The sequence below is a fragment of the Nyctereutes procyonoides genome, unplaced genomic scaffold (assembly GCF_905146905.1).
Source record: "Nyctereutes procyonoides isolate TBG_1078 unplaced genomic scaffold, NYPRO_anot_genome, whole genome shotgun sequence".
NCBI lineage: Eukaryota > Metazoa > Chordata > Mammalia > Carnivora > Canidae > Nyctereutes > Nyctereutes procyonoides.
The window spans coordinates 23,562,330-23,575,902 of NW_026575139.1; the positions used below are offsets into that span (position 1 = coordinate 23,562,330).

A 13,573-nucleotide genomic window follows, 5' to 3' on the forward strand; every position below is an offset into this window, starting at 1 on the left:
CCTCTGCTAATGAGAACCAGCATTGAGGCTCTGGGAAGGGAAGGGCATCCTTGGGAGCCCCAGGCACTGGCTGCAAGAAGAAAGGAGAAAGGGGAGCAGTGCTGTCAGGAAAGCCCCCAAACCCCGCTGTGAGGAATGGGTCACCTTATTGTACCCCCTTCTTGCCATTGTCAGCTAAGCTGCCTGCCAGCATGACTTTACTGACATCACTGAACATGCCCAGTGAGGGTGTACCCTACTGGGTCCTCCCCGGACCCCAGCAGGTAGAGGCTTACAGCCTCCCCTACCCTTGTTTCCAGGTGCTTCCAGGTGGACAGATGCTCCAGGGAAATGCCTTGGCCTCTGTGAACCAAATGGCTGGGAGGAACATCATTCCTCTCCCCTGAGTCATGCTTTCCCTTCGACAGTGGGAGTGTACCCATCAGACCTTCTTCATTCTTGATGAATCTTTCCAAGAGGCTGCTGGAAAGAAATGGAAGAGATGGCCACAGAATAAAGCAATTTATTACAATGGAATGATCCAACGTGGTCTGCTGAAAATAAGCATTTTTATTACAAAACAGTCCATATAAAAATTCTAAGCTGTTTGCAAGCTTCTTTAGTCCTAGGCTTATGGTATTTTATCAAGTCCAAAGCAGAAATTACTCTGTGCAGGGAGAGCTGTCTGTTGAGGCCCAGGGGCTCAGGTATGTGCAGGCTGTCCCATTGGATCCTCCTTCTCGGCCTGTAGCAGGTCCCACTCGCTGAGGAGCTCGGAGGACACCTCAGTGTACAGACGGTCCCAGTCCCAGTTGACGTCATCCTGCCGGGAGAGGCATCGCTGGGGTAGGGAGAGGGCCTTTCCCTCCATCACAGCCAACCCCCAGGTTCCCCGCCCAGCCCCCTATGGGCCCCCATGAAGGCAGAGCTCACGCTGGGGAGCCAGCTGGTCACAGGAATGACAAGGCCCAGAGAAGGAGCTCCTGCTGCTACTCACTTCTCGGACTTCATGCTCTGGTGCAAGGACTTTGGTGAGGAGCTTCAGGTCAATCTCTCCATCCTGTGAATGCAAACAAACCAACAGACCAGCTTGTGCACCCTGGGTGGGGGTGGGGGCCTCTGGACAACTATCTCTTGCAAAGTTGGTAGGGGCATGTGTGGTAGGACTTGCCCACCCAGACCTGCAGAAATGACTTAAGAAGAGTAAAAATGTGGGACGCCTGGGTGGCTCAGCAGTTGAGTGTCTGCCTTCAGGTCAGGGCGTGATCCTGGAGTCCCAGGATCGAGTCCCACATCGGGACATTGGGCTCCTGCAGGGAGCCTGCATCTCCCTCTGTCTATGTCTCTGCCTCTCTCTCTCTCTCTCTCTCTCTCTCTCTCTCTCTCTGTCTCTTGTGAATAAATACATAAATTCCTTTAAAAAAAAGAGTAAAGTAAAAATGTAGGTGGACTGCACAGACCCTGAGGGAGGAAGGAACACTACAGCATGTCTTTGGGCAGGACATTCTTTGCAGGAAGGTCAACACCAAGAGGGTAGGGAGTGACAGCGACAGAGCTCCAGAACCACAGGATCTATTGATGCCTATGGGCAGCCGTGGAAGCAGGCGGGAGCCTGGCGCAGGGAGCCACGGGGATAGGCTGGGTCCAGGGACACCGTGAGACCCGAGGGTGGTGGCTCCAGCAAAGGGACTGCTGCCAGGCAGCCTCAGAGACCTGCGGAGGAGATGCCGCCTGGAGCCTGCCCCTCTGGACAGACGCTGTCCCACTCACCAAGGTCTGAAAGGCTGCGTACTTCATGAGGTCATTGTCCAGGTCGCGGTAGGTCATCACTCGGTTTACCTGGATGCTGTAGGAGAGAGAAGTGAGGTGCAATCCCGGGCAGACCGGTCCCGGGAGAGCTGCTGGGCCACCATCCCACTGTCCCCTCATGGCAGCTGGGAAGGACCAAAATGGGAAGAATAAGCCCAGTAAAACGGGAACCCTGGCATGGAATCCATTACCAGGAATACCTGCTCTCCACGCAGGGGGCGGCACCCCTGCACACAGGGCTCGGCACCCCTGCACACAGGGCTCACAAGTTTGCTGCCTCCTGCTATCCGCATACTTAATGTACCTGGGAGGGGCGGCCACCTGCAAAGCAAAGTCTTCTTCCTGTACATCTTCCAGATCCGGAATAACAGGAATATCTGCAAGGACAGGAGGAGGCAAGACTATCAGCAGCGCACACCGGGAGGGATCTTGCCCAGGTCCCTGTGTATTACTTATGGCCTTCCACATGGCAGCTGGGGGGCTGCAGGCTGGGGGCATGACCTCTCGCCCTCAGGGGCTCCCAGTCTAGGGCTGTGTGCTCCTGCAGCACAAAACCAAAGGCAGAGTTCAAAATTTCTGAATCCCAGGCCCTTGCCCAGCACCTGCTGGATAGAACCTCCTGGGTAGGGCTCAGGATTCTGTATTTTTTTCTCTAAGATTTCTTTGGTGATCCTGTTGCATGCTCCAGGTCAGGAGCCCTGGGAGTGGATCTCCCAAGAGAAATGTAAAGGAATGAGAAGACAGTCCAGGACTGCACTTGGGGAAGTTTATGTTGGAGGAGCTGGTGAATGAGCTGGGCTCAGCCGGAGACAGAGGAACAGTGAAAGTGTCGCCCGGTGAGGTGGATGTCACTATGAGCGTACTGCCTCACAAACAAGGTCCACATGTGCATTAGCTCATCGAAGTCCCTGCAATCATCACAGATCACAGCCGTCATGGCCCTGAGCCTGACTCCAAAGGACATTTTACACCTAATGATATAACCTGGTCCCTAGGGCTGTCCCCGGGCTGTCTCCACTTGCCAGGTCTGATATAATATACAATGCTTGTTCTAAAGATGACACTTCTCTCGTGTCACAGAGATTTCCCTTCTCTAAACTCTCCATAGGAGACAGACATCCAGACAGAGGAGGAGACACGACGCTACTTCTCTCATCAGTCGAACAAACTCATGCAAATGGAGAAGCTGAGAGATAAGCAACTTAACTGTGGTGCCTTGCTGAAATAGCCCATCCTGTCATGAACCTAAAGCAGCATTTCCTTTTCCAAATGAGCCTCACTGACTAGATGAGGGGTTTTGTTTGTTTTAACCAGTCGGAGTAAAAAAAAAGCAATGGGGCAGAAAAAAAGGCCAATGGAGAGAGAGAATCCTAGAATTCCCAATCCAACTGTAAACAATGGATGGAGAAGAATCCCAGTGAGGACAGCATAGTGAAGAAACCCTTCGTTTTGCTTCTATGGATTGAATTCGATTTTTTAAAAATTTTTTTAAAAGATTTTATGTATTTATTCATGAGAGACACACACAGAGAGGCAGAGACACAGGCAGAGGGAGAAGCAATGCAGGACTCAATCCCAGGACCCCAGGATCATGACCTGAGCTGAAGGCAGATGCTCAATTTTATTTATTTTATTTTTTATAAACCATAGGTTCCTTTTTTTAAATAAAGATTTTATTTATTTATTTATGAGAGGCACAGAGAGAGACAGAGACAGAGACACAGGCAGAGGGAGAAGCAGGCTCCCTGCAAGGAGCTCGATGTGGGACTTGATCCTGGATCCCAGGATCATGCCCTGAGCCGAAGGCAGATGCTCAACCACTGAGCCACCCAGGCGTCCCTCAATTTTATTTTTTATTTTTATTTATTTATTTATGTATGCATGTACGTATGTACGTATGTATGTATGTATGACAGTCACACACACAGAGAGAGAGAGAGAGAGAGAGAGAGAGAGAGGCAGAGACACAGGCAGAGGGAGAAGCAGGCTCCATGCACCGGGAGCCCGACGTGGGACTCAATCCCGGGTCTCCAGGATCGCGCCCTGGGCCAAAGGCAGGCGCTAAACCACTGCGCCACCCAGGGATCCCCAATTTTATTTTTTAAAAGAGACACAGAATCATTCCAAGAACAGCTAGGAAGACCTTTGCCACTTTCAGGCTATTCATTATTTAGGCTTTGCAATTGCTCTACTCCAGCTATGCCTGAGTATATAAATGTCAACTCGGAGCCTGGTATCTTTATCATTGCTTCCGACTGCAGAGTTACAGATGCTGAACCTGGAAAGAGAGGGAGGAAGTGTGTGAGGGAGAGACGGAGACACAGAAAATAAGACTGAGGGAGAAAGAGGGTGATTAAAGGAATAAAAAAGGGGTTTTTTGAAGATTTTATTTATTTATTCATGACACAGAGAGAGAGAGAGAGAGAGGCAAAGACATAGGCAGAGGGGGAAGGGAGGCTCCATGCAGGGAGCCCGAAGCGGGACTCGATTCTGGGACTCCAGGATCATGTCCTGGGCTAAAGGCAGGTGCTAAACCGCTGAGCCACCCAGGGATCTCCTTCAAGAGGGTTTATAAAAGAAATGGCTGATAGGGGAATTAAAGAACACTCGCATGTCACCCCCAGAATAATAAAGCACATTCAGCAAGCCCTCCGTCCAGAGCACAGCTGTGCAGAGCTCAGATTCTATCTCTGTCCTGCTGGAGAATCAGAGATGGAGTTCTCTGAGAATCTATCTCTTACGCAAATAGGAACTTAGCTTTCCTGTTCACTCTGGCTCTGTGTGATTAATACTGTCCATGGCGAGAGCTGGGGATGGTACTGTCCCCAAGTCCAGGCTGAGTGCGGCTCCCAGGCCGCAGAGACTGCGCAGATCCTGCGGTGGGGCAGGGAGGAAGCTGGCTGTGCCACGCGCCATCAGCACTGTGACAGTTTTGGAGTGAGCCAGTTAGCTGCTCCTGGCTCTCCAGCCTGAGATGAATATTCAAAAGGTGGCAAGAGAAGGCCCCCTGCTGGGTATAGGGCTCAGGATGGGGTCTTCCCCAAGTCCCCTTTCCCTCCACAGTGCTAGCATTTGGGTCCTGTCAACTCTGCCCAGCTCCTCCCAGCTCTGAGGAACTGCACTGCTGCCCAATGTCCACTCTGACTCCCCGCAGGCTTCCCTCTTCATCCCCACCCCCCTCCTCCAAATGTGCACAAAGGAGTGTGGGGCTGGCCCATCTGTGACAGATCAGAGGTCAGCCCAGGCCTTGGCAAAGGGGCCTCTCAGAGTGGCACTGGTGAGGCTGGCCACACAGTGGGATTTCTCTCTAATTGGAAGCCTGGTGCCCAACAGAACCCGGTGAACCGCCGGAGTGGGACAGAGCCAGCGATGACAGCCAGGCCGAGGCGAGCTGGAACATTCCGGTGCAGTGACAGCTTGAGCCATCGCAGCAGAGTTGGGGAGTCCAACTCCCGGCCCCCGTGGAACAGGTGGCCGTGGAGCAGGTTTGGGGCAAACTTCAAAGAACTTCACAATTTTACAGTTACTGATTTACTATCACAAACAAGGACTTACGGATACTTCATTTGTTCCTGGAAATTTCTGTCCTGCCTTTCTCCTTCCTGCCCTCCCCCTACTTCACTCACTCACACACACACACACACCCATGAACAAACCTAGATAAAAGAAAACAGACTTGAGAAATCTGCTTCTTCGCAAGATTATCTACGTGGAAGTCTCAGTTACAGCTGCTTGGCCTGAAAGTCTGGGATCGGGGATCCAGGCTGACTCAGGACATCAAATGTAACCTCAGAGTCTTACTAATGCAACCCCATATGTCTGTCAACTATACTCATTTTTTTTAAAGTCAGAGGAATATAAGAGTCTGCTCTAGCGGTACTGAAAAGCTACCACTATTTAAAAAAATTTAATAGTTTGATAAACTTTATTTTCATTTTGTTCCATGCTGCTAAGAGGAAGAACATGCAACAAAACAGTGAGTGGGTTAATTGTATGGGTAGGAGGTCCACACCATGGTTAAAAGCGCAGGCTCAGGAAGGTAGGGTGGCTGGCTTCCATTTCTGGCTTCCCCATATACCAGCTGTGGGACTTTATCCTCTCTGTGACTCAGTTGTTTCATCTTTAAAATGGGGATCATAATGATACCTACCTCCTATGGTCGTTATAAGTATTAAATGCAAAAATCTTCATAAAATAATCTCTAGAATAAACACTGTGCTCAGTACATAAGGAATAGATAAAGTGTTGAGCCTGGAGAAAAACTATATGGCTCTTCATTTTCTCATTTACTCTCGCCCATTTTGCAGGCGAGAACAGTGAGGTGCAGCAAGATGAAGCAGCTTCATGAGCAGAGATCATCAGTAATGGACAGCGCCAAGCTTCCAGCTCCAACCAACCATAGCCCTGTGAGCTCACCCTCACCCACTTGTGGTTTCTTTGCAGAGGGATGAGCCTAGACAGCTTGTTACTCAGCCTGAAACTCATCGTCCTCTGCTCTGGGTACTTCTCTTGATTCCAAATACCACAAACCAGCCAAATCTCTCCCTCACCGGACATCCCCACTTGTTACTTCCCTACAGCAAGGTGGAGGGCAACAGAATGGGAAGAGTGCACCAATGCTGGAGCCCTGGGGCCTTGTCCCCGCCACCCATGTCTTACTAAACTGGTCCCCTGGAGGGGACTGAGCACCTTGGACAGTCTCAGGAAGGGGGAGCAAGACAGGAGCGCTCTGATGTCTCCAGTGGTACAAGAGTGGGCGCCTGCCTCCTCTATCTCAGCTCCACAGCACAAGGACACCCCCAACCCCATATAGAAATGGACCCCCCCACAGATCACCCCCTGTATGCAGAATGTCCCCCCTATACAGACAGCCCCTGTATACACAAAACCCCCTGTACTCAGACCACCCCACCCCACCTCTTATACAGACCCCATCAAGTGCTTCTCCCTTTCCCAGCTTCGACCCCTCCAACTAGACAGGTTTTCTTTGCTCTCTGCACTTGCTCCCTGCCTCTTCTATAGCCATCTCTCCTGCCTGCTCAAGCTGCTTGTCTGTCCGATGTGTCACAGGCTAGCCACACGGTGGGGAAACAGCATTTGTTTGCTCGTTCGTGCATTTGTCCCTCCATTTGTTCAAGGAGTCCTGACTGAGCAGCTGCCGTCGGAAGGTGCCAGTAACAGCAGCATATCAAGCACAGTCCTTGTCCTCACAGAGCGTTGGAAAATAACAGGGCTGAAACCACTAATTGTCTTATTTTGTAAAGGTGAAATTTTCTATGTGGTAATAATTCAAATGCTACAGAAAAGTTTAAAGTGAAAATTTCCTTTTCTTATATAAGCCCTAGTCTGTCTCCCTAGAGGTGCTATTAGCAATTTCTGGTATATATTTACTGAAAAGAATGCATGTAGGCCACAGCACATATGTCCTTTAAAGGATGCTTGCAAATGGGATCACTTTACACGGGCATTGTTCTGCAGCTTGCTTTCTTTTTCCGTATATACTGGTATATCTTCTTCTTTTTTTTTTTTTAAGATTTTATTTATTTATTCATGAGAGACACACAGAGAGAGGCAGAGACATAGACAGAGGGAGAAGCAGACTCTTTGCAGGGAGCCTGATGTAGGATTCGATCTCAGGACCAGGATCACGCCCCGAGCCAAAAGTAGATGCTCAACCACTGAGCCACCCGGCGTCCCTGTTACATCTTCTTCTTGTAAATGACCACCAAGTATTCTATGGACTGAGTGCCCCATAATGCATTTAATCTGGTTCAGAGAAGATCTCATTTAGAACCTTGGAAGGTGGTGAGGTGAGGTTGGGAAAGGTCTCCGAATGAGGGATGATGAGCTCAAAGCCAAAGGATAGATAGCATTCGACCAGGCGGGGGATGACCTTTGCAAAGGTTCTATGAGGTGAGAAGTAACTCATGAGCCTGAAGAAACTGGAGGAAGGCCAGTGTGCTCAGTACTGGGAGAGCAGCATGTGGCGAGGCAGGAGAGAGGGCACCCGGTGCCAGGGGAGGAAGGACCCGCATCGACCAGCCAGGAAACACGGACAGGGTGCCTGTTCTACACAAGACCCCTTCCAGGGCACATCAGGGGAAAACCAACATCACCGAAGCATGGCAAAGCTGCAGAGGGAGGGACTACACATAAGAAAACAGTGATAATAAAAGCGGAATCAGGAAAATGTATATCCCTTCCTTTGTGAATCACCTTGGAATCCAACAAGAAGACCCCTTCCAGGGCACATCAGGGGAAAACCAACATCACCGAAGCATGGCAAAGCTGCAGAGGGAGGGACTACACATAAGAAAACAGTGATAATAAAAGCGGAATCAGGAAAATGTATATCCCTTCCTTTGTGAATCACCTTGGAATCCAACAAGTAGAATTCAGAGCTTTCTACTTTGTCTTTCCGTTATACTTTAGGGCCACAGGATGGACCTCACTACCCTGTAGTGGGTAGGGTTAAGTGAAATTTGCCCTAGGTCTGCCCCCTAGATGGTGAACCAGCTGAGGTCAAGAAGCACATCCCAGTCACTGCATTCCCAAGGACCAGCGAACCAAAGGACAACTGAACAGAACTGAATCAATAGATTCCCCTCCAACTGAAAGTCCCACACAGGGAAGAGCCACATCAATCTTCTCTGTATCGTTTCAATTACAGTCTAAGTGTCACCCAGACCTACAATTGCCTAAGTAGGAGTGATTTTATAAACAACCAGGCACAATCCTTGGATACTTTCTGGATTTGATAACATCAGAGCAAAGGTTTTGCTTCACTTGACAGCTGCAGGGCCTAGCTGGGAAAGGCTGGGCATATCCAAGAAACAATGGATGAGTGGGCACAAAATCACAGGGGAAGAGTCATTCAAATCTGGTCCATGTGGATCACCAGGCTTTCATCCTGAGGCTGGGTCACATCGCTCTTCACCAACCTCCCTGTGTTTCTTCCTTCTTGGATTTCTGGAGTGCCCTGCTATTCCACTCCATTTTCTGGAAGCTCCCGGGAAAGGTTTGTTAAGACACAACCAACAACAGTAAGAACTTATTTCAAAGAGAGAGACTGACAAATGGGAAACTTGTTATGATACTGCAACACCAGTCTACCAACAGATCTACCCAGCAAACCAGCTACCAGAGGAAAGCACAGAATGAGGGGTGCTTATATAAATAATAGACACATGTGGGAACACCAGTAAGATTGATTACAACTGGTTTCAAAGATGTGAGAAGCTGCCATTTGCCCCCAGATACGTTCGTTATGGATAATATCATCATACACACACACTAAAAAGCTAACTACCCAGTAAAATCCCAGAGGGCTCCTTTTTAGCCCTCATGGCCTGACAGTAAGAAGCCAGCCTGCCTCTTCCAATAAAGTGGGCTCCAGATCTCTGAGATGCAGTTTGAGATGGCCCACACTCAAACCCAGATGTTGTTGGCCTGTTTTGGTACAACTAGAATAGAAAGTGATTTTTTAAAGTCCAGACTCAGCATGCAGAGTACACCCTGAGCATGACTCAGGCTCTTTACCTGGAGCATAAGTCTAAGTTCTGCAGGAAGGAAAGAACAAAGGACCCTAGGTCCCAAAAGTAGCCCCTCCTCTCCGTGTCCCTTGAGGTTCTACTACTCTTGGCTGATTTTCTTGGTTGGGGATTTCTGAATGGGATCTCCCGGTTGTAGCCACAAGGATTTCAGGAGAGCTCCATGAAGTCTCTTCTATACTCTAGCACTTTCTCACCCTGACACCTTAGTAAGTTATACAAGTGGTTGGTCTACCTGCCAGGTTCCTCCAGATGCCTTCTGATGACATCTGTCCCTCTCACTCTGTCCACTAACTGAGCTCCCCATGGCAAAGGTCCTGCTTGGTCACATGCAATCTCTTCCCAGAGCTGCTTTCCCATGCAGTGCCCCAGCCCCTGCAGAGGATCCATGGGCTCCTAACAGTTCACACTCACCATCTATAGCCAAGTTCAATAACCAATCCACATCAAAGGAATCTGGACATAGTGCTTAAGGACACCCCAGTAAGAGGTCCATACAACCCCTGCTTCTGTGTCCAAAGGCAAAAGATCTCAGCAGAGCCCAAAAGGGAAACAATGTCCACGTTTTGGGGAGATGGCAACTTTAAACCAGAGATCGTTATAATTTTTCTCTGCAGCTGCAAAACTTTGTTTTACTGAATGCTGTTACCTTCTGCATCATGTATGGGGAATTTTAAACAGGCAAATGGAAGAAGGTCTGATTGAAGATGAAGTTAAGTGAAAGAAATTGGTCTCATTTAGCACATGACAGGATTCATCTGTGTTCCCAAGTCCACTGAGGTGGCATCATGGGCGTTCCATATTCATGAGCTGCTGCGACACTGTGTCCCCTCATTTACAAAGAGCCGTGTTCAGCAAATTCTGTCCCTGTGGACACTCCGTGCATTTCATGGTCTTGTCAGAGAGACATCAAACGCTCCAGTAACCAAATACCAGAAAATGGCTTTAATTAGTGGATCTCAATCGTATAAATAATTTTTTTCGAAGTGAAAAAATGGAGAATTTTTGAAAAGGGAGAAGAAAAGAGGAAAGCAGTAGGCAACAGGCTTCAAACACCCGGAGGAACAAGAGAAAGAGAGGGCCTCAGAGGAGCTCCTGAGCACACCTGGGCCCTGCAACCGTCGGTCCCCTGCATTCCCCAAGTCGAGGGGCAAAAACATGCCTGCAGGTCCCTGGCAGGTGCTTTAAGACGACTTATCCCTTGTGACTTTACCTGATGGAAGCCGGGTCCAGTTCGGACTCACTACTGGCCGGGGAGGACAGAGGCAGCGGACATGGGGAGAAACGAATCTGGCAACTGGGATGGTGGCTAGACACCCACACCGCAAATGCCAAGAAACAGACACAGCGGAGCCAATGTCTACTCTGGAGCTGTGCACAAGCAGGTCCCCAATGAAGCATGTGACAGAGTCAGAAAGGAAAGATGACCCGTCCTGAGGTGCCAGCTCGGTGGTGGTGGTGGGGTGGGCTTCTGTGTCCCGCAGGTTGAAATGCTTCCATATTCCTGTCAAACTGCATCTCTCTTACTGTTGCTGGGAAAGGAGATCACAGACCTTAAGGAAGTCAAAATAGCTGATTGTTCCTCACAGCCCACCAAGCTCTGGTGACTCTCCTGGCTGATGATGGTTTGACAAGGAAGGTTTGGACTAACATTAGTTTCTGAGATAAATCAGGCCTCCACATGCTGTGGTGCTGCCTGGACCATGGCAGAGCAGGGCCTTTGCCAAGAGTGACAGCCTGGCTTGCGGTATAATGACGATGTGTGAAAGCCTGACCTCACCACATTAGCCACAGAAGGATGTTAGCATGTATCCGAAGGAACCATGGATGCAACACCCCGGAATGAGATTTTCTGCACCTCCCACCCAAGTGCACACTGAGTGCTCACAAGAATCATGATCAGCGGGATCCCTGGGTGGCGCAGCGGTTTAGCGCCTGCCTTTGGCCCAGGGCGCGATCCTGGAGACCCGGGATCGAATCCCACATCAGGCTCCCGGTGCATGGAGCCTGCTTCTCCCTCTGCCTATGTCTCTGCCTCTCTCTGTCTCTCTCTATCATAAATAAATAAAAATTTAAAAAAAAATTAAAGAAAAAAAAAAGAATCATGATCAGCAATGCAAAGGGTCGTTCTCAACCAGGATTGAGCCTTTGGAGCAATTCGAAGGTAGCGCTCTCGAGAGACAAGCATAGCTCAACGAGAGTTCTGTATGGGGAAAGATCCCATTCAGCCCTGGAGCCTGCCACTAGGAGGACCCCACTGCCACCTGCCGAGGTGACCTCTAGGGAACACCACACCACTGGGCACTGGCAGCTGAAGGGAATGAAGAACAATGAAGAGCAATGCTCTCTACCACTCTAAGAGCACTCGGAGCTTGCTGCTATTCCAGCTTTGATCTGCAGAGATGTGCTCAGGACAAGGAGGGGGAGAGGACTTTAAAAGTGTGTGGAAAAAGTGCCTGGAAGGAATGGAAACTGAGGAGCTTTCCACCCTCTTCAATAGGGCCTAAGATGAGTGATAGAGTATTAACGTGACACAGAGCGCCTTCGCCAAGCCGCCCGTGGAAGCACGGATGTTAGAAACCAGGCATATCTGATTCTATTTCATCCTCTTCGTGTTACACTGAAAAAAACAAGACAAACTACACTGCTTTTATTCTAAATCCTTAGGTTTTGTATTTTTCCTTATATATATTTATTAAAAAGAGGCGACTTTGATCGGTGCCACCCGTGACACTCCCACATACGGAACGCTTCTGAGCGGTTCCCTCCGCGCGAGGCCACTGCTGGTGACAGCCAGCTGGTTTTGATCACAGCCATTCCGAATCGGATTTTCATAAGATAGATGAGGAGTCTTAGTGCTGCTCTCTCTCTTATCAGATGAGAAACAGAGGGGGAGGGGGAGCACGGGTCCCGAGGGAACAGGCAACAATCAAGGGCTGCGTGCTTCTCTCTCCGTCCCTCCGCTGCTGCAATTTTCAAAGGCGTCTGCCTCGGGCACTTTTAAATGATGGTGTCTCAATTCTGTAATCATCTTTCAAGAGCTTTCTCTTAAAGGGTCTTTTAGGTAAACCTAGTCCGTCAACCACACTTATGGACTCAGGAATCACATTCCCAGTATGTGTCCTCCTGTGTGTGTATATATAGACGAGTACACACATGTGCGCGTGTGCGCACATGCACGCACACACACAGACTCAGTATCTAGTAGAACCTAAAGCTAGAGAGGGAGACCTACCATTTGGTCACATCAGGTCCTTCTCTTGCTAGGGTCAGAGAGTCCCCTGTTACCTCCCCCTTAGATTTCCACCTAAATCTTTCCAAAGAATGATTTACCTAATCCTTCTTTAGAAACCAGTTTCCACGGGTGATGCGTGATGCGGGTGATGCGTCAGAAAGAAAAGGCTTCTCTAAATGAGGGCTAAGAGGTGGGCGAAGTCCAACCTCTGAGCGTAAACTGTTCCTTCCCATCTCACCGAAGCCAACACCTTGGCTGTCAGGCTTCCAGCTGAGCAAATGCACCCTGGCTATCTATTTGGGAGAAGAGTCTCCAACTATCCCAGGGTACAACTTGCTGTGTTTTTGTTACAAAGGCTATTTGGAACAACTCCACGACTGTCTTCTTCCATGCAGATGGCATGATGCCTATGGATACAGTCCCCTCTTCCGAAACAGGCATCCTAGAAAACTGAGCCTCTATTTCTTTCTAGTCAAATAAAAATCTAAGTCATCTACATTTACATCTAAGTCTAAGCCCCCATGGGGAACAGTAGTTCTCACCAATGTGGGCCTGTCCACTGTGCACAGGCCCTCTGATTCCTTCGTCTACTCCCTTCACAATCATGTGCAGTACCCACACCTCTTCCCAAAAGCTGGAACACTTCTCCGATGGTCTCTTGAAACTAAATGGGGTCAGTTCTGTCCTATCCTGAGCCTGCCTTCTGGGTTCGGCTATGAGTTACGGAATAAATACTCTGATCTCTGCAATGACTTCAGGGAGATTTAGCTCTCTTTTACTTTTGTCAGTGCTTACTGTTGGATGATTTATTATTAATCACATTCCTGAAAGCTGACTATACTATAATAGAATGCTGATGGAGCTCTGTGTGTGTGTGTGTGTGTGTGTGTGTGTGTGTGTGTTCCTGGAGGAAGGGGACTACAACCTGCCTCATTCGAAAAACGTGTGTGTGCATGGCAACAGGCTGTTGTTTTCATTCCCCATTCTGCCCCTTCAGATG

The 13,573-nt window shown here is 49.2% G+C and overlaps 1 protein-coding gene across 1 annotated transcript in view; it reads right to left on the bottom strand.

Moving 5' to 3' along the window:
* Nucleotides 1–486: 486 nt before the first annotated feature.
* The window catches only part of IFT43 (intraflagellar transport 43), an 82,301-nt gene continuing 69,214 nt past the window's right edge, over nucleotides 487–13,573 (bottom strand). Inside the window, exons 6-9 of the mRNA XM_055304446.1 lie at nucleotides 2,093–2,165; nucleotides 1,750–1,825; nucleotides 977–1,039; nucleotides 487–802 (exon numbers count right to left, since the gene is read on the bottom strand). Of these exons, the coding sequence (XP_055160421.1) occupies nucleotides 683–802; nucleotides 977–1,039; nucleotides 1,750–1,825; nucleotides 2,093–2,165 (332 nt within the window). The 3' untranslated portion in view covers nucleotides 487–682. The remainder of the gene's footprint in view (nucleotides 803–976; nucleotides 1,040–1,749; nucleotides 1,826–2,092; nucleotides 2,166–13,573) is intronic.